This window comes from Aquarana catesbeiana, linkage group LG08, assembly GCF_042186555.1.
Source record: "Aquarana catesbeiana isolate 2022-GZ linkage group LG08, ASM4218655v1, whole genome shotgun sequence".
Taxonomy (NCBI): Eukaryota; Metazoa; Chordata; class Amphibia; order Anura; family Ranidae; genus Aquarana; species Aquarana catesbeiana.
This window is the reverse complement of record NC_133331.1, coordinates 30,612,542-30,634,450: the sequence shown is the minus strand read 5'-3', so window position 1 is coordinate 30,634,450 and position 21,909 is coordinate 30,612,542. Positions and strand designations below refer to the sequence as shown.

The 21,909-nt window shown below is 39.9% G+C and overlaps 1 protein-coding gene across 2 annotated transcripts in view; it reads left to right on the top strand.

The window, feature by feature from the left end:
* The window catches only part of INPP5A (inositol polyphosphate-5-phosphatase A), a 611,899-nt gene that overhangs the window by 581,622 nt on the left and 8,368 nt on the right, over positions 1 to 21,909 (top strand). Inside the window, exons 14-15 of one of the 2 annotated variants that reach the window (XM_073595667.1) lie at positions 6,300 to 6,368; positions 11,770 to 11,806. In XM_073595667.1, the coding sequence (XP_073451768.1) occupies positions 6,300 to 6,368; positions 11,770 to 11,806 (106 nt within the window). Of the gene's footprint in view, positions 1 to 6,299; positions 6,369 to 11,769; positions 11,858 to 21,909 lie in introns of both variants that reach the window. The other variant, XM_073595668.1, reaches the window with a different exon arrangement.

The window sequence follows — 21,909 nt, the reverse complement described above, 5'->3', positions numbered from 1 at the left end:
GCTCAATGCTTCATAAGTGAATGTATTCATGCTTTTGTTAGCTTAACACGGCCAACACAAAAATTAATTCTGTACCCTGTGTGCTTTAGTTCATGAAGTGTGACTTGTATGGAATTGTTAGTGTGGAATCGCAACAGAAATGTATGCGCCAACACTCATTGGCAGGGATTATTGTGCGTTACATTAAGGATTTATTTCAAGAGATTTGAGTAGCAAATACATAATAATTGCACTCCTAAAGCAGCAGTCAGGTTTTTTTTTTTTTTTTTTTTTTTATGGTGCACTGCAGTTCAGTGCATTGGTTTGAATGGGTCCTTTTAAATCTATGTAACTGAAAAGGCTTCAGAGTGCTTGATAATGTGCAGGATGTGAATAAGCCCGTAGTGTATGCTCTGCAGCTCATTAAAGAGAAGACCCCGAGATCTTTTTTTTTTTTTTCAGGCTTAAGTGCTGATCCAGCTAGATTTCATATTAAAGAGAAAAAAAAGCCAAGATTGTATCAGCCACACATTTCCTTGTCTTCTCCTGGAGAATGGATGGTGTTCACAAATTAGCACACAGCATGTCGAGCCTTTCACTCTAGGCGTTACAGATTGTACAGACATGGGGCTGTAAACCGCTTTCATGCAACACCATCTATCATGCCATGCTCGGTTACCTCACCATCATGTTATTTTATGCTTTCTGAGCCCTAAAACACCAAAGGTTGCCCACCGCTTGCGAGGCACGTTGACGCCTGATAGCATGCAGTAATGAATGCTCAGCGGAGTGTGCCCTGTTCCTGCTTGTGCAGTGCTGTAATTTGTTTATCTGTCTAAAGATTATACAGTTGGAAATCCACAATTTTATGCTGCCTTTCTAAATTATCAAGTCTCTTTTTGATGAATGCTTTCCCACTTGCAAAGGAAGTGCCATTATGATCTTGAAATATTGGAAAGTGCTCATGCATACAATGCAGAAGGTTATGGTTTTTTTTTTTTTTTTTCTTATGCAATTTTGCCAGACAGCCATAATATAAAGTAAATCTGACCTTAAACCTGCCTTAATGCATTAACATAATTTAGTTTTTACTCTAAACAGTGATGTATATATTACACACTTATTCATTCAGACTTGACTGATTACAGGGAGAAGTCCTTGACAATATTTAATAATCGTTTGACATGTCATCACTTGATGTTTGTTTGAGGTCGCCATAATGGGAATCTGACAGATTTTTGTGTTTTAGAGTTATGTTTTATTTGCACATTTCAGCCAAACGATTATGAAAACACATTTGCCTGGATAAGAAAGGAAAAAGGGTGGAAAAGTATTGTGTATGTAAAATATGATAATTTTGGTATTAAAATCTTTTTTTTTTTTTTTTTTTTTTTTCCTGGTCAACCCTTTATAAAACTTCAGTATTGTAAGATAATACATGGCAGTATTAGTGTTTTTAGACTATGAAAACTAAACATATGACCCTTTATAAATTTGGTATTAAAATCTTTTTTTTTTCCTGGTCAACCCTTTAGAAAAATTCAGTATTGTAAGATAATACATGGCATACATTTTTCTAAAGGGTTGACCAGGAAAAAAAAGATTTTAATACCAAAATTATAAAGGGCCATATGTTTAGTTTTCATAGTCTAAAAATACTAATACTGCCATGTATACTGAATTTTTATAAAGGGTTGACCAGGAAAAAAAAAATGTAATACCAAAATTATAAAGGGCCATATGTTTAGTTTTCATAGTCTAAAATACTAATACTGCCATGTATTATCTTACAATACTGAATTTAAGTATTTAAGAAATTCAGCAAACTTAAGAAATTCAGTATTGTAAGATAATACATGGCAGTATTAGTATTTTAGACTATGAAAACTAAACGTATGGCCCTTTATAATTTTGGTATTACATTTTTTTTTTCCTGGTCAACCCTTTATAAAAATTCAGTATACATGGCAGTATTAGTATTTTTAGATTATGAAAACTAAACATATGGCCCTTTATAAATTTGGTATCAAAACCTTTTTTTTCCTGGTCAACCCTTTAAAAAAATTCAGTATTGTAAGATAATACATGGCAGTACTAGTATTTTTACACTATGAAAATTAAACATATGTCCCTTTGTATTTTTGGTATTAAAATCTTTTTTTTTTTCCTGGTCAGCCCTTTATAAAAATTCAGTATTGTAAAATAATACATGGCAGTATTAGTATTTTTAGACTATGAAAACTAAACATATGGCCCTTTATGATTGGTACTGTAGAAATACTTTAGGGAGTATATACCTCAATTTGTTGGAATAAATGACTGTATACTGAGAGAGCAGTATACAGCCATTCCATACTTTTGCATTTATTCCAACAAATTGAGGTATATACTCCCCAAAGTATTTTTACAGTACCAATTCACGCATATATCTGTATATAAAAAGTTTAATTTATTATATAAAATTCCACATTGAATAGACAAAAAAAAATGAAATGTAAAGGATCAAACTTTGTCAAATGACCTCCTTGCTCATACCCCAACATCTGTTACAAATTCACTTTTTTATAGTAGGGAACTACATCCCTCATCAATTTTGCATAATAAAGTTGGAGTGAGCGTTTCATGGCTGTTGTCAACTTCTTCAGGAGTTTAGTCAAGTTGGTTATTTAAAAGATGCACCCCCCCCTCTCTTGGTGTAGTGAAATTAAGACGAGAGGCCAGAGAAAAGGGAAAAAAACAGGGACCCCATCAAAAGAAGCAGCAATGTCGAGATATACAGAAGCTATATGTGTCTTGGGTATAATATTCCTATAGACCAGCCTTTCTCAACCTTTTCAACATGGAGGAACCCTTAAAAAAAATCGTTATGTCTCAGGGAACCCCTACTTAAAATGACAACATCTACAACTCATGATACATTAGTGTGGTGGGTAGTGGGAATAATGCTCCTTACATTTGTGGTCATTTGGGAAGGATTATCCACTTAAAGGTAGCTAAAAAGAGCAATGGTGTCAGTGGGAACTTATCTGAACGGAAGAAACTGCTCATTGCTCAAGGAACCCTAGGCTTCCATGGAACCCTGGTTGAGAAACCCTGATCTAGACTGATGATAATGGAGTATCACAGGGCAGACCAGAAGGTAAATATCAACCAAGGGTACATTAGTAAATTACTTCCACTCTCTTGATCCCAGTGTAGTATATGATAAAAAGAAGAAGGGTAAAGGCCCGAACTAGTAATCAATGTATAGTGTATATTACAAAAAGGTTGCTGCTCCTAATATTAGTGAGACACTAACAACAATATCACAAATATGTGTACTTAATATAAAACATTCCTAAATATGAGTCCATAAATAACAAATTGAAAACAATTAGGGCCATGAAAAAAATATAAATAAAATGTATGAATCGTGTATAGCCAAAAGACAACTTTCTATTCGTTGTGACAAAAATAAAAAAAAGTGTATATAAACAATATTTAAAAATATAATTAAAAAAATATATAAAAAAACTATAAAAGTCTTAGAAATAGTCTAGAAATAGTCCAATTAAACTCCAACACCATGTCTGTCAAATATGGTGCTCCAATATTCAAAGAAAACCATGCTCCACCCAAAGTGAGATAATCAATTGCGCTCACCAGAGACATTCAGCCAGCAAATGACCATCAAGCATGGATTTGTATAAATCATGCCCCTCAATCGATAAGCCAAACTTAATCCACTCAATCTTCTATCTCCTTTCCCAATCACAGGCTATGTATGCAGTCTTTGTAAGGCATTAACACATTTGCAGCTCAGGGGTCTGTAAAGTCGTATCCGTCTGCTCTGTGACGTGCGGCGTGCGTTCCAAAAGTCCCAGCTGAACTCAAGAGCTCCTAAGAATGTGCTTTTCAAGCCTCTCTTCTATGCATTTCCCGCATGCGCGCGTCATCGGGAATTGATTCCTGATGACGCGCGCATGCGGAAATGCATAGAAGAGAGGCTTGAGACGCACATTCCTAATGATGCACACATACGTGAAATGCATAGAAGAGAGGCTTGAGACGCACATTCCTAATGATGCACACATACGTGAAATGCATAGAAGAGAGGCTTGAGTCGCACATTTTTATGAGCTCTTGAGCTCAGCTGGGATTTTTGAAACGCACATCACACATTCGGACTCTACAGATTCCTGAGCTGCAAATGTGTTGATGCCTTACAAAGACTGCATACATAGCCTGTGATTGGGAAAGGAGATAGAAGATTGAGTGGATTAAGTTTGGCTTATTGATTGAGGGGCAAGATTTATACAAATCCATGCTTGATGTTCACTTACTGACCGAATGTTTCTGGTGAGCACAATAGATTATCTCACTTTGGGTGGAGAGCTGTTTCTTTGAATATTGGAGCACCATATTTGACAGACCAAACGGTGTTGGAGTTATTGGACTATTTATACACAAGACTTTTATAATTTTTTTTATATATATATTTTTTTTTATTATATTTTTTTATATACACATTTTTTGTTTTTGTCACAAGTAATAGAAAGTTTTTTGGCTATGCACCATTCATACATTTTATTTATAATTTTTTCATGCCACGAATTGTTTTCAGTTTGTTATTTATGGATTCATAATATTAAAGGGGTTGTAAACCCTCATGTTTTTTTCACCTTAATGCATCCTATGCATTAAGGTGAAAAAACTTGTGTCACTGACCGGCCCCCCCGTTTTACTCACCTGAGTCCCGTAATTCCCACACCAGAGATGCGCTCTTCCCCTTTGCCTGTTGTCTCGGCTCTTGATTGGATAGATTGATAGCAGCGCAGCCATTGGCTCCAGCTGCTGTCAATTAAATCCAATGACGCAGGCTTCGAGGAGCGGGGCCGAGTCCGGCATTCTGCGTCTATGGACACAAATGCTGGACTCGGGAGCGCACCCGCAAGGTAACCCCCGGGAGAGCGCTTCTCCTAGGGGGTTATACGATGCGGGGAGGAGCTTCCAGCGCCACCGGGGAACCCCAGAAGACATTGATCGCGGCCACTCTATGCAAAACGAACTGCACAGTGGAGGTAAGTATGACATGTTTGTTATTTTATAAAAAAACGAAGCTTTACAATCACTTTAAGGAATGTTATATATTGAGTACACATATTTGTGATATCAATGAGGTAGTGCCCTTTTTTTCTCACATCCAGTGTAATATGTTGCTTAATATCCACACATATTTAGTGCCTACTCTTGTACATCCATGAGTACTTTTAGTAAGTAAATTAGAGGAGACTCTCTTGATCACGTTATTTACTCACTAATACTTTCCTTCCACCACTGCCCTCTTTGCAGGAGTCCTGCATCAGATCCCTGCGTCAGCTCTGTTGAAGCTTACACATATTAATGACCGTTCTCGCTCCCCTGCATGACAGTGTTCAGGCCCAGTGATTGGTCACTCAGGCCCTAGCACTACATCCTGGGAGGATGGGGGAAAGGTCATAAGTCTCCTCTTGGCCACAAGTACTGGGTATTTTCGAGAGCTCCAACAGGTGAAGAGAGATTTGGGAAGCTGAGTATTGGTGTAAGGATACCCTATCAGAAGAACCTGTCACTTTTCCCTTAATGTAGTCTTTACCTCTTATTAAAGGCCACATATTTCTGTCCTGCTGGATTCTCTTGAATGAACCAGTAAAGCTGACATATGTCATACCCTGTTTCCCCGAAAATAAGACCTAGCGTGATTGTCGGTGATGGCTGCAATATAAGCCCTACCCCCCAAATAAGCCCTAGTTATAGTCCTTGTAGGTCTTATATTCAGGGTAGGGCTTATTTTCGGGTTAACAGGGTAGGGCTTATTTGGGGGGTAGGGCTTATATTGCAGCCATCACCGACAATCACGCTAGGTCTTATTTTCGGTGTATGCCTTTCATTTATGTACATTTTTCCACATTTTGCTACAATCCTTCAAATATTTGGCTTGTTTTATAACTAAGTTAGCTGAGAAGGATGACTTATAAAGCAGTGCCATAAATTTACCCTGGCCATATAATTACTTAGAATTTTTTTTTTTTTTTTACTGAACATGTATAGAGCACAGCAGCCCATTTTACAAACATGTCCTCCGTTTTTACTTCTTTCAGGACTACAAGAATAATGTGTCCCTTTCTTCCCAATGTTCCTCTTTTTTTTTTTTTTTTTTTTTTTTTTTTAGATTTTGTCTTTGCTTTTTTAATTATGCTAGAAATTGAGAGAGACTACTTTTAATAGTCTTTGTTCATTTTTGTTGAGATATGCAGCATATATATTACTTAATTTTTAATTGTGTCATGCTTTATTTGCAGTCTGAAAATGATGAAAGAATAGTGATGTATGACAGCATTGGGCCAAATATCTGTATGGGGGACCACAAGGTAAAGTATTAGTGTGTTTTTTTTTTTTTTTTTTTTTGTTCCTTCATATAAAAAAAAATTCTATAGAACGCTCAAGTTTAATGACCACTTCTTCATTATGTTTGTCATCTGGCTGTCTCTGGTCTCAATGTTCTGAGCCACAAGCTAGGAATACGCATGCACAAAGTGCATACTGCTGTGACTGTGAACCCATAATTTACATACTTTCTAAGACAGGGACTCAAACTATTGAAAACTTTGGTTTAGAACAACAGGCAGATATGTATTTAAAATAGAGTTTTCAATGGTGGCTGGCTTCGTAACTTTTCTGAGTACAGATGTTCTTTAAAGGGGTTGTAAACCCTGAAGGTTTTTCACCTTAATGCATTCTATGCATTAAGGTGAAAAACCTTCTGTAGTGCAGCAGCCCCCCTTTTACTTACCTGAACCCGATCGTTCCAGTGACGGGGATGAGCACAGCAGCTTCGGCCGCTGTCTCGGGTCCTCATTGGATAGATTGATAGCAGCCGGAGCCATTGGCTCAATCAAATCCAGTGACACGGGAGCCAGGGGGGAGTAGGAGTGTGGCCGAGTCCTGCTTTCTGTGTCAGCAGGACTCGGGAACACGCTTGCCTGAGTGCCCCCATGGAATGCAGCTCTCCATGGGGGCACACGAGAAGAGGAGGAGCCAGGAGCACCGCTGAGGGATCTCAGAAGAGGAGGATCGGGGGCCGCTCTGTGCAAAACCCTTGCACAGGGGAGGCAAGTATGACATGTTTGGTATTAAAAAAAAAAAAAAAACCTTTACAACCAATTTAATGCTGCAGAATGTAGAGGCTCATAGTAATCATCAAAAGACTATTTTGTACTATCTGTCTCCACTGAAGATCTAATCTAAGTTGATGTGGACAGAAGTGGACCTATGCACAGATGTTAAGATAAAGCGCTATAAACTGTCTTGCTGGTATGAATAAATATAAAGTAATAGGACTGAAGTACAACCACAATTCCAAAAATAGTTGGGATGCTGTGTAAAATCTACATCACTGAATGCAACGATTTGCAATTCTCATAAGCCCAAATTTTAGTCACAATAGGAAATAGAATTTATATCAAATGTTTACACTGAGAAAATGTACCATAAGAATAAAAAAAATAAGGTAATTATAAAATTGTTGTCAGCAACAAGTCTCAAAAAAGTTGGGACAGACTCAACAAAAATCTGTACAACTCTAATTCCAAAAAAGTTGGGACAGGGCCGTGCCTACCACGGTGTAACATCTTCTTTTATCAATATTCTGTAAACATCTAAGAACTGAGGAAATCAGTTGCTGAAGTTTTGGGAGAGGAATGTTGTTTTATTCTTGCCTGAGCATATGCTGCTCTAAAACCTGGATATATCTTTCAGCATTGATGGCGCCTTTCCAGATGTGCAATCTGCCCATTTCCATACACATTAATGCACCCACATACCATCAGAGATGCAGGCTTTTGAATTGAGTGCTGATAAGCCAGAAGGTCCCTCTCATCTTTAGTCCTGAAGATGCAGTGCCCATAGTTGCCAAAAAGAATGTCAAATTTTGATTTGTCTGACCACACAACAGTTTTGTCTGGGCCAAAGCTCATTTAAGACAGCAGTGTTTCTGGATCATGTTCAGATATGGTTTTTTCTTTGTATGATGGAGCTTTTCCTTGCATTTTTGGATGGCATGGCGAACTGTGTTCAGACAATGATTTTTGGAAGTATTCCAAAAATCACAGGCATCCAAAATTGCATTTTAGCCATGTACAGAGATTTCTCCAGATTCTAAAAATCTTTTGATGGATCTGTACTGTAGATGATTATATATTAACCCCTTGCCGACCAGCGCACAACAATATACGTCGGCACAATGGCACGGCTGGGCAAATGGGCGTACAGGTACGTCCCTTTTAAATCGCGGCATAGTGGGTGCGCACCCGCTGTGTACTCCGTGAGCATGCCCGTGGGTCCTGCGGACTCTATGTCCGCCGGGGACCTGCGCTCGTGTCACGGAGCGGCAGAACGGGGAGATGCCTATGTAAACAATGCATTTCCCTGTTCTGCCGAGCAACATGACAAGGATCTACTGTTCCCTGTCATCGGGAGCAGTGATTTCTGTCATGTTCTAGTGAGAAAACCCCCCTCCAAAGTTAGAATCACTCCCTAGGACACACTTAACCCCTTGATCGCCACCTAGTGTTTAGCCCCTAGTGTTTAACCCCTTCCCTGTCAGTGTCATTTACACAGTAATCAGTGCATTTTTATAGCATTGATCGGTGTATAAATGATAATGGTAACAAAATAGTGTCAAAAGATGTGTCCGCCATAATGTCGCAGTCACGATAAAAATTGCAGATCGCTGCCATCACTAATAAAAAAAAATAATAATAAAAATGCCATAAACCTATCCCCTATTTTGTAGACGCTATAACTTTTTGCGCAAACCAATCAATATACGCTTATTGCGGGGTTTTTTTGGGGGGGTTTTTTGCCAAAAATATGTAGAAGAATACATATCAGCCTAAACTGAGAAATAAATTTGTTTTTTTATATATTTTTGGGGGATATTTATTATAGCAAAAAGTATTGCTTTTTTTTCAAAATGGTTGCTCTTTTTTTGTTTATAGCGCAAAAAATAAAAACTGCAGAGGTGATCAAATACCACAAAAGAAAGCTCTATTTGTGGGGAAAAAAGGACGCCAATTTTGTTTGGGTACAGCGTCGCACGACTGCGCAATTGTCAGTTAAAGCGACACAGTGCCGTATCGCAAAAAATGCTCTGGTCATTGAGCAGCCAAATCTTCCATAGCTGAATTGGTTAAAGAAGACGAGAATTGTGTGCTGCTTTTCGACATTTCATCAATTGCCGCGTCACGAATGTTAATTCTAGATTACAAACGGTAGTTTACAAGACGGAACTCTTCCCAGTCGTTCCTTGATTCCGATCATGCGCGTTTGTACTTTCGACTTTTGTATGACGATTTCTGTACTGACCTTCCAAAAATCGGACGTTGAGCTGTCCTTCATCAAAAATTTACTAGTCTGCTCATCCAGCTTTTGTCTGACGAAAAAGTGAAATCGGCTGTCGACAGCACCGTACTAACGTATCCGAAAATCATCAGACAGCTCGTCGTACGAATTTTCCCATCTGATTTTCGTATCGTGTGTACGGGCCTTTAGATGCTCCTTTTTATACCCAGTCATGGTACTGACCTGTTGCCAATTAACCTAATTAGCTGCAAAATGTTCTTCCAGCTCTTCCTTGTAAGGCCCCTTTCACACTGGGGCGGTTTGCAGGCGTTATTGCGCTAAAAATAGCGACTGCAAACCGCCCCTAAACAGCCTCCGCTGTTTGTTCAGTGTGAAAGCCCGAGGGCTTTCACACTGAAGCGGTGCGCTGGCAGGAGAAGAAAAAATCTCCTGCAAGCCGCATCTTTGGAGCAGTGAAGGAGCGGTGTATTCACCGCTCCTTCACCGCTCCTGCCCATTGAAATCAATGGGACAGCGCGGCTATACCACGGTAATACCGCGGCTATGGCCATGCTATACGAGGGATTTTAACCCTTTTTCGGCCGCCAGCGGGGGGTTAAAACCGCACCGCTAGCGGCCGAATACTGCGGAAAAACAGTGCAAAAAATAGCGCTGTTTTACCGCCGACACCCCCTACCGCCCCAGTGTGAAAGGGGCCTTAGTACCACTTACTTTGCCAGCTTTTTGTTGCCCTGTCCCAACTTTTTTGAGACGTGTTGCTGTCATCAACTTAAATTTTGCCTTATTTTTTCTTAAAATGGTACATTTTCTCAGTTTAAACATTTGACATATTTCTATTTTCAATCACAAACAAAATATTGGTTTATGAGATTTGCAAATCATTGAATTTGGTTTTTATGTTGATTTTACAGTGTCTCAACCCTTTTTGGAATTGGGGTTGTATTTACCTTTTCATATAGAAAATACTGCCTTGTGTCTTTTGTTGCTATACACACACACACGTATGAATATCCTATCTCTTGCCCACATGGTATCTGTTGAATGGGAAAATTAGAGATCGTATTAGCAGCTCCTTCCCTTTATAAGAGCTGATTTGACCAAGTAATAAAGCAGTCACACTGAAAAGATGGGGTATAATTCTTTTCAAGAAAGGTGTTTCATTGATTCTGTTACTCTTGCCAGCAATGCCATAACATTACCATAATACTGGTTATGTAAAATGTCATGTGTATAAGGGCTCATGCACACAGGACGTTTTTATAGCTGCTGTTAGGGGCATTTGAAGTTTTTTTTAACTGCCCCTAAAAGCCCCTCCATGGTAGCCTATGTGTCCATGCACACATAAACTGTCAGAGGCGTTTGGAGGCTTAGGCGTTTAGGGGCAGTAGAGAAAAAGCGACAGCCTGTGTTTCCAGGAACAGTAAAAACGAGCTGTAAAAATGAAAGTTTGACGTTTTTAGACGTTTTTCCATTATAGGGAGTGTTTTTTAATGAAAAAACGTAAAAAAAACTCAGAAAAAAGCACGCAATAACGCTCATGTAAAAACACACCTAATTGCAAAAAAAATGGCGTTTTTAGCGCTGCTGTAGCGCTGGTGTTTTTAAAACGTCCTGTGTGCATGAGCCCTTAAGGTAATTACTTCTGCCAAGTTTTTGTTGGCATTGTACTGTATGTGTGAGGTAGTGCTAGAACTTTTCAGTGGTGAGTAGGTCTTTGGGGGGGCTTGATTTGTGGAACATCCTTTGTGTGGGTCCATTCAAGTATGTGAAGATTGTGGAGGGTTGTGGAAAGAAGGTCTTGTAAACTCCATACAGTTGAAGAACAATGATTATTTTATTAGTGTGCGATATAAAACATATCCACCATGTTTTGGGGGTTGGGGCTCCCTTTTCTGCAGGAACATACTCCAGAACACTGTTATATTAGGACTTATTAGGACTTGGACTGCAGTGCCCACAACCAGCCAAATCATTTTTAAATTTGCTTTGTTTTTAGTCATACACTCATAAAGCGATGATACTTTTTTAACCGTCTGGTATTTTCAAGACTTTTCACTCACGCTGTTCCTCCCTGCCATAGTTTTCAATGGTGTTAATTGTTTCATCTGTTTCCATGTTCTAGATATTTCACTTCTCAATAAAACAGAAAGTAAGGCGTAATCCCCTCAATGGAAATACAGACTGCAATAAAAACTTGCAGATTTGTAGTTTATATTAAGAAAGATAGACAACCCAACAGTAGAACCATTGAGACAGATGTCAGGGGCACCTTGTATCTGTTTCCATAGACAATAGCTGAAATGAAGACCTTTTTGCATCTGGATTTCAAATCCTCTTAAATATCAGGTGATCTTGCTGTGATTGTAGACTAATAACTGACAAAGATTTACATCTTTCCTTTCTGTACAGCCTGTCTTCCTTTCCTTCCGATTAGCCGCTGGGGCAGGTAAAGCTAATGCACATGTGCACAAGTGTTGTATCGTGCAGTGATGTGGTGGTAAATATCCTTTTTTTTTTTTTTTTTTTTTTTTTTAATTTTCAAATATCTTTAGTCATTCTTATTTAATGTGAACTGTGGAAAATGGGTAATATTAATGTAGGCACCCTAAGGTCAAGTTAAATACTGTAGGAGCTGCAACAAGTCCTTTTTTTACAAGCTCCCCATTAAATGGTTATGCAAATTCTGACTTCCCCAAAGTCAGAGAATATGAATGCTTCTTAAAATGATGTTTAAGCATTGGGACATTGTGTTTATGGGATGTGGAGTGGGTACTTCACATGCTCACATTACAAGGGAAATCAGTGAACATATCAAATTCAGAGACCCCAGCTCTCTAAATTGTTAAATTTATGTTCTTTCTTTTGATGAATATCAAAATCGTTCAAGATGCAATTTTCCAGGTAAGAACAAATGGTTAGCGCAATATGACATGTACAATAAAACCTCTCACTGGGTCATCTTGAAAGCATATGGAAGTCATTCTATTAACACTGACACAAATATGGATTATCTTCAAAGGTCTGGTAGAATGTTTAGTATTAGTTAAGATCAGACCCCATGGGAGTGTACAGTCTTTTTCCTCAACAGCATTAAGCCATTCTAACTACTGTATGTCTTTTTGTCATGCCTTTCATTAGCTTTCAGTAAATTAAGATTAAGCACTTATCCACTCAGTTATTTTGCAGAGGCCTTTGATTATGACCTCAACAGGTTTTGAACATAGAGGTTGTCAAAGTCCTGATGACCTTTCTTTATTCTATGCCAATCTTTAGTCCACCTCAGTGATATTTTTTTAAATTGAAATGATATGGTAAATGTGGCACCAAATTGGATCTAGAGGCCTTGGAAGCATAAATATCGGACTGCACTTTTCAGAATACCAAAAATACATATGTGATGAAAGCCAACTATAAGCCCCCTACCCATAGGTCATAATCACATTGGGGCTCCATTAAACAGAAAACCAGAAACTTGGCTAAGACTACTTGACCAATTTTTCACAGCAGCTAAACAGACTCTTGACTAATACAATCACTCCCACAAACGGAACTCCAGGAGGTAAAAAGGGACTTTGAACGTGCTTTAGAAGGAAAACGTATGAGCAAATGTAAAAAGTTTACCAAATTTTAATACAACACTTTAAACACTTACAATGCATATTAGAGAGATAGATTAATTCTTGTAGATCATAACAGTATGGTATAATAAACTGAAGAATTCAATTCCAAAGGTGTGATGAATCGATGTGCTTTGCGAGATTATCGCTTCTTCAGGAGCCAAGCCTTCAGTTAAGTATATGATCCAACGCAGTCCCTAATGTACAACAGACTAAACAGTGCTGGCAAAAAATCAGTATTAAGGGATAGGGTGATGACCATACTTTAAAGAATGCAATCCACATCCTCAGCAATGCCCAGAAACAAAAAAATTATCCAATGGTAAGCCAAAGGGGTCAATCGGGTCCAGAAACTCAGCCTGAGGATTCCAATGAATGCACTCCCAAGTGACAACGAGCCTCACATTCAACCAGCCATATGGTTCACAGCAACAGCACATTCAAAGTCGCTTTTTATCTCTTCAAGTTTCATTTGTGGGACTTTGGTCGGTTAAGTTATATAACTGGGCCGTTGTAGTTTGTTAAACAAGTATTTGGTCTCAGATTGTATGTATTAATTTTACTGGAGTCTCCAGGCCAGTTATGAGGTTGAGGACACTTAGGTGTCAGTTTATGAGGATCGCCGCTGATTTCAGTTCATTATATATATATATATATATATATATATGTAGGGGGACTAATTGTTTTATTAACATGAGGTGGGTGGTCTCCTCTGAGAATGTCCATGTACTGAGCAGTGATAATAAATCCGCTGCTTAATAAACGCACACCAGAGTGTTACAGTGAATTTCTGGTACTGTAATCTCGCTATGAGTCTCGAGATTACAGTTACAGGGGGCGTTCTCCACTGTTCGAAGCATTTGTAGATCACTTCACTTCTCAAAAGGAGAAGAGATCTACACGCTTCATAAACAGGCACTCAGAGGAGGGCGATCTCCACTGTGCATGCCGGAGAACTGAGCAGTAGATATTTTTCACTACTTGATAAACGGACACCTTCGTTTGTTGTGGCGTAACCTCTTGACATAGGCATGGAATGCGATATTGCTGAGTATTCAAACAATCAAGAGGAAAGTGTCATGGTAAAAAACAACTCTAAATTATAGACACAGTTAAAGAGGAAGTAAAGCCTCTGAAAAAAAATACACCCTGCAAGACAAAGGCATAATGAGCTAGTATGCATAGTGACTTCTGGGTATCGCGGCTCAGGTACTGTGACTGGCCGGAGCCGCGATGACATCACTCCTGCGCATGCGTGCTGGTCCCGCCACTAATGGCATGATCGCTGTTAGAAACGGCACGCTCAGTGCGCCTGCGCACGATGTCTGCAGCATATGCGCCGTAGACATCGGTGCCGATATTTCTTGCACCTACAGGTAAGCCTTAATCTAGGCTTACCTGTAAGTTAAAGTGGTTGTAATGGGTTTAAAACCACTTTAAGATTTGTGAAAGATGTGAATATTACTTTTCTGTCAACTATGACAATTCTTTCCTAATTCTGAGGTTGGAATAATACTGTGGTGTTTTTTTTTTGGGGGGGGGGGGGGTTTGAATTGCGTAACATTTATAATATTTTTTGTTTGCCTTACAGATTACAAAAAGAACCACTAGAAAAGGCAAACAAAATAGCAGCTAAACAAATTTCCTTCCTCATATAGATAATAAATGTTCAGAGCTACAGTTTCACAAGAACACCTGCATATCACAGTGTGTGATAAAATGTGTAAAAAGTTACGATGTATATAGCATAACATGTAAGATTGGAAGGTGACCCAAAGAGTACAGAAATGCAGGCTTGACAATGGACATAAGCAGTTCTCTCCAGTAGTTGTTTAAATGAATAATCTTTTTTTATGTTTCAGTCAAGATAAAAGGTGAAAGAGCAGACCAATGATGGAGACAATAGCCAAGGGGACCCCTATGTTGATATGTTAGTTTTTCTCTCTCAAAAATGGCATTAACGCCATTGTAGAAAGGTGAGAGGACCAGGAGATATCCAGCGCCGAGCAACGAGTTTGCATGCGAGGAACAATAACAGCACCAACAGTAATTTAGATTATGGTGGTATTTTATCCCCTCAGGGAATCTTCAGGAGGGCACTCTTAGGGTCAAACAGTTGAATGAAGCACAAGTCCTGATTAGTTTGAAAGACAGCTGACCGATATCGGAATAATTTTAGGGCACTGCCAGAGCACATGAATTTGTCAGCAGCACTACAGCACCTGGGGCAACAAGGTGAAGTCGATCCTGCTCCAGGACTACAGTTTTTGAGGGGGATGATATACCTTGTGTGGAATAAACTGTGTAGTTTATGGAAAGGAGAAATAGATACTGCAGGTATCACCTCAAGCACTGCCATCTTCTGGTCTATATCACCTAGATCAGGGATCTCCAAACTACGGACCTCCAGCTGTTGCGGCACTACACATCCCATGAGGCATTGTAAGACTCTGACATTGACAGATATGACTAGGCATGATGGTAATTGTAGTTCCTGAACAACTGGAGGGCCATAGATTGGAGACCCCTGACCTAGATCCTGCCCTCTCTGCAGCACAAATGTGTTTTAGAAATCGCTGCCACTAGGAGAGTAGAGTACAAGTCTCCTATTAAACCCCTTTTGGGGATACCCAAGGGGGGTATCATTACAGAAGGGTTATAAACCAACAGGGATGAACATGATTGCTTATGTAAGGTGTGGCGAAGTTGTAGGTATTAAAAAATAATTGAGAGAGCTGGCATCGACAATGGATTGAAAAAAAGTCCGCATGTCCTTTTTCATATACTGTAACTGCTAAAGAAATATAATGCCCGCTTTCTTCCAGTGGTCAAAATCCTCTAATTTACCTAATTCAAGATAGTTTGGATTGTTCCGTTTAGGCATATACTGAGAGTACCTGGAATGTTCAGTCACTGCCTTCCAAGTTTTATGAATCAGTAAAAGGGTAGGGTACCGCTGTTTAGAGTGAAAAGTATCTAGTTTCCAGCAGAGGGACTAGGCAGTCCTGTGGCATATAAGATGAGAGTATCTGCTGAATGGAATCTTGTAGATCAGGAAGCCTGCAATCTGTTGGATTTGCGAATCCAGAAAATGCAACGCAAAATTTTATTTGCAATAGAAAATATATATCAAATTTTAAACTGAGAAAATGTACCATTTATGAATAAAGTAAGGTCATTTTGAAATTGATGGCAGCAACATGTCTCAAAGTTGTGACAAGGTCTTGGTGTAGCATCTCCTCTTCTTTTAACAACACTCAGTAAATGACTTGGAACAGAGGAGGCCAGTTGCTGGAGTTTTGAGAGAAGAATGTTGTCTCATTCTTGCCTTATATAGGATTCTAACTGTTCAACAGTCCTGGGTCATCTTTGTCATATTTTTTGTTTCAAGATGCCCCAAATATTTTCAGTTGGTGAATGGTCTGGACTGCAGGCAGGCTAGTTAAGCACCTAAAGACTTACTATGAGGCCATACTGCTATCATAGGTGACGTATGCGGTTTAGCATTGTCCTGCTTAAATATGCAAGGCCTTCCATGAAAAAGACGTCATCTGGATGGAAGCATATGCTGCTCAAAAAACCTGGATATACCTTTCAGCATTGATGGTGCCTTTCCAGATGTGCAAGCTGCCCATTCCATATGCATTAATGCCCCCCCCCCCATACCATCAGAGATGCAGGCCTTTGAACTGAGCGCTGATAACAAGCTGGAAGGTCCCTCTCCTCTTTAATACGGAGAATGCAGCACCCATGGTTGCCAAAATGAATGTTTAAATTTTGATTTGTCTGACCACAGAAAGGTTTTCTACTTTGCAACAGACCATTTTAAATGAGCCTTGGCCCAGATAAGATGGCGGCATTTCTGGATCATGTTTAGATATGACGACTTCTTTGCAGGATAGAGCTTTAACTTGCATTATTGGATGGCACGGTAAACTGTGTTCACAGTCTGTGATCTTTGGAAGTATTCCTGAGCCCATGGCCTGCTTTTAATGCAATGCCATCGAAGATCATCCATTCAATATTGTGTTTCAGCCTTGTCTCTTGCACACAGATTTCTCCAGATTCCCAAAATATTTTGATATTATGTACTGTAGATGATTATATATTTAAAGTCTTTGCAATTTTACATTGAGAAACATTATTCTGAAATTGTTCGACAATTTTTAGATACAGGTTGGTGAATCTCTGCTCATCTTTTCTTCTGAGACACTCTCCAAGATGCTCTTTTTTTTTTTTCTACACAATCATGTTACTGACCTGTTGCCAATTAGCTTAGTTGCAGAATCTTATTCCAGCTCTTCCTTGTTAGTACCACTTACTTTGCCAGTTTTTTGTTGCTCTGTCCCAACTTTTATTTAGAAGTGTAGCTGCCATCAATTTTAAAATTACCTTATTTTTTACTTAAAATTGTACATTTTCTCAGTTTAACCACTTGCCGCCCGCCCTATTATCAAATGACATGGCAAAGTGGTTTGATATTCCTGACTGGACGTCATATGACATGATCAGGAATATCGAGCCGCTGCGCACCCCGGGGGCGCGCATCGCGGCGATCGTTGTTGCGGGTTGTCAGTCTGACACCCTTCCACACCGATCTAGGTAAAGAGTCTTCGACGGAGACTCTTTACCACGTGATCAGCCATGTCCAATCACGGCTGATCTTGATGTAAATAGAAAGAGCCGGTGATCGGCTTTTCCTCACTCGCGTCTAACAGACGCGAGTAGAGGAGAGCCGATCGGCTGCTCTCCTGACGGGGGGGGGGGGGGGCAGTGCTGATTGTTTATCAACACAGCCTCCCCTCGGATCCTACCCAGGACCACCAGGGAAGCCATCCACACTGGGCCACCAGGTATGCCCCTAGACCCCCAGGGAAATGCCACTGTGTGCCCAGGCAGCTGCCAAACTGTGCCCAGGCAGCTGCCAATCAGTGCCCATTTGAATGCCTACCAGTGCCACCAGGGATGCCCATCAGTGCCGCGTATCAGTGCCCAGCAGTGCCGCCTTTCATTGCCCATCAGTGTCGCCTATCAGTGCCAACCAGTGCCACGCATCAGTGCCGCCTATCAATGCCCATCAGTGCTGCATATGAGTGCCACCCATCAGTGCCGCCTACCAGTGCCCATCGTCAGTGCCCGCTCATTGGTGCCGCCGTATCAGTGCCTGTCAGTGCCGCCTTATCAGTGCCCATCAGTGAAAGAGAAAACTTATTTACAATTTTTTTTAACAGAAACAAAAGCATAACTTTTATTTTTTTCCAAATTTTCGGTCTTTTTTTATTTAGCAAAAAATAAAAACCGCAGAGGTGATCAAATACCACCAAAATAAAGCTCTATTTGTGGGAACAAAATGATAAAAATTTAGTTTGGGTACAGTGTAGCATGATCGCGCAATTGTCATTCAAATTTCGACAGCGCTGAAAGCTGAAAATTGGTCTGGGCAGGAAGGTGTCTAAGTGCCCGGTATTGAAGTGGTTAAACAACTGATATGTTTTCTATTGTGAAACAATGGGTTTATGAGATCTGCAAGTCACTGCATTCTGTTTTAATGTAGATTTTACACAGGGTCCCAACTTCTTTGGAATTGGGGTTGTATAGTTTAGGGTTTGGAACCGCCAGACTGCCACCATCTTTTGGCGATAGGAGAGCTTCCAGCCTGATTCTAGACCTTCTTCCTTTCCAAAAACGGTCCCTGAAGAGTAATTCAATTTTGCTCTATATCTTCTGGGGTGTCCAGATGGGGAAATTGTGGAGGATATATAGCAATTGCGGCATCCACACCATTTTGATAAGTTTAACCCTACCTATAACAGAGAGGGATAATTTACACCAGGAATAACACTGTATTAAAAGCTGAAGTATTTACCTGTAGAAGTCTAGGGAATTTTCCCTAAAACTTCTTCCTCTGTGCTATAGTGCTTCTTCCTCCCTGCACTTCTTAGAATGGCCACCTCCTTACTTCAAGCAGCATGACACTGAGCTTAATGTAGCCTTTTCTTGTCCAGCCCAGCTGCCATGAACATTGCCTTCTGTAGTGTTTAGGACTCTATTGGTGATGTCATGATGCTGATGTTTCTGGCATTGTGTGTTGATAGTGCGCAATTCTGCCCTCCACAACCCACCCAGTAATACTGGCTTGTCCCCACTAGTAACCTAAAAAATACCTATTGGGACATAGTGTCCCTGACTGTGTAGAACAGTGTGCCCTGCTGTTTTCTGCCCACGATCCATGTAGACTCTGGTTCCTAAGGAGACTGGAATAGTCCAATGAGAGCAACTTTTCAGGGGGACTACAAGTATTTATGCTGTGAAAATTAAGTACTATTTTCCAGGGGGTGCTGAAATTATTTGGATGACAGGAGGTCAGCATGAAGTTATAAAAAGAAAGTAAAGTACAGAGTAAATGCAGTAATCAGCCATAACCTTATGAGCACCCACCATAACAAATTGAGGCATGACTTTACTAGACCTCTGAGGGTAAGCTGTGGTATCTGACACAAAGCTGTCAGTAACAGATCCTTAAGTCCTGTAAATTGCGAGATGGGGACTCCATGGATTGGACTTGTTTTCCAGCATATCACACAGATGCTCAAATAGATTAGGATCTGGACAATTCGGTGGCCAAATCAACACCTCAAATTTGTTCTTGTGTTCCTCAAAGCATTCATCAGACCTCACGTGCCCATTGTAGATGCTTTTGGCTGTTGACATAGATCGGCATAGGCACCCTGACTAGTCTGCAGCATGCAGCCCCATTACACAACAAACTACAATGCACTGTGTGTTCTGACAGCTTTCTATCAGAACCATTAACATCATCAACGTTTTCAGCAATTTTCTTTTCAATCAAAAGAAGTTGTTTTTACTGTGCCAATTGCAATACATCACAGGTTACATAAAAAAAAATTATCAGCAGGTATGTAAAATACAAATGAAAGGAATAAGACCACAGCACAACATGTAATTCGACGACATACCTTATAAAAAGGAAAAAAAATAATGTTCTGGTATTAATGTCATACCGCTATAAACCCATGACCTAAACGTAGGTGTTTTTGTAGGATTGTACTTTCACAAAAGGCATTGGAAGTTAAATTAGTACCAGATAACACATAGAAAACTTTAAAAATGATAGCAACCATCCATGTCGAGTAGCAGGGTCTAACCCGCCAACCCAACACAGAATAACAGAAGGCCAACGAGCCAAAGAATGATCATGGTTGACCTCATCCTACCCACTCTTGAAGAAACTTACCCCCTAAGGTCAGAGGGTGCATATAGAAGTTGTACTTAAAAAATTAGATGTTAACAACATTAAAACTTGTCCTGTCTCCCTCCCCAGGAATCAATGTTATCCTTTCCCACAAACATTAATGCTTTTTACACTTGTAGCAACCATTGCAAGACCAGTTGCGGAGGTGCCAACCCCGGAGTCCAACCAGGCTTGCCATATGAAATTAAATTTACGATTTGCATTTCTATGCTAATATGTCAGCTGCTCCCTGACAAGGATGTGATTGACTTGTTCTACCCATTGTTTCCTAGTGGGCACCATCTGCGGGCTATCCACTGAGGGGAATTGTGCATAATGTACAGCAGTTGGGGGCACCAAACCATTTTCATTAGGTTTATCCTACCAATTACTGACAGTGGTAACTTACACCAAGTATTACAGGTCATTTGGAGTCTCTTGAAAAGGGGGAGTAGATTCTCCTCTAAGTATTTCAATGGACTGGCAGACACCTGCACTCCCAGATATTTGAATGAGGAGACTAATTTAAGGGATTTTGCAGCAATCGGTAGCGAAACCGATGGATCATCCAAAGGTAGAAGAACCGATTTGCTCCAGTTGATGGAAAATCCCGACAAAGAGCCAAAGTACTGAATCACTGACATTGTGTTGGTGAGGGCTGCATCTGTGTCCCCCTGATAAAGAAGAGTGTTGGCATAAAGGGAGATTTTTTTTTCACACCCGATTCCCTGTTGAAGCCTGCAATCGTTGGGGAAGACTGTATGGTAGCCGCCAGTGGTTCCAGGGCTAACGCAAATAGGGGTGACAATGGGTGCCCCTGAAAAGGGGAAAAGGGTCTGATAGATCTCCATTGATGCGTAGCCTAGCTATAGGGGCCACGTATAACAATTTCACCCAGTCAAATTTATCTTCTTGTCCAAAGCACCTCCCACAGGTAAGGCCATTCGACACCGTCAAAGACCTTAGCCACATCTAATGACAGAATCGCTCTGTGACCCGGATTGTCGACAGGCAACTGAAGGTTGAGAAATAGTCGTGTAATGTTTAGGGCTGTGGACCTAGAGGGAATGAACCCAGACTGATCTTTGTGAACAATTTTGTGGATAACTTTAGCCAGTCTGGTAGCAAGGACCCTGGCCAGTAGCTTCACATCTGTTAATAATGAGAATGAATGGATAAGTGTGGCGCTAAACCATATATGTGCATTAATGGGTAAGACCTGACAGAATGGGCATCTGAAAGGAAGAAAACCCAATAAGGTGTGTTTAATGAAACTCAAATATAATCATGTGTAAATAACTATATGAACAATATAGTCAGGATGAGTGATACAAAAATAGTGATGGAAATAATCTATATGTTGTATTAATGAACAATAGAGGAGCACTATGTAAACTAGTGAATGACGTTTAATAGTGTCAAGTCACCGTGGGATGGTGACATTATAAAAACTATTATATGACACTAGTAGTATCAGGTCACCGTGAGATAGTGATAAAGAAATAAATCATAAAGAAAAAATAGTTGAATAAAACTAAAACAAACCTCCTTAAAGGAACAGTGAGAACAATGACCTATGGACATAAAGTGACCCAATATAAATGAAAATAATGTGTCAAATGTCAGTACAAATCAAAAACAGAGAGTCCAATCTAGGTAAATAAATAACAAACAAAACTG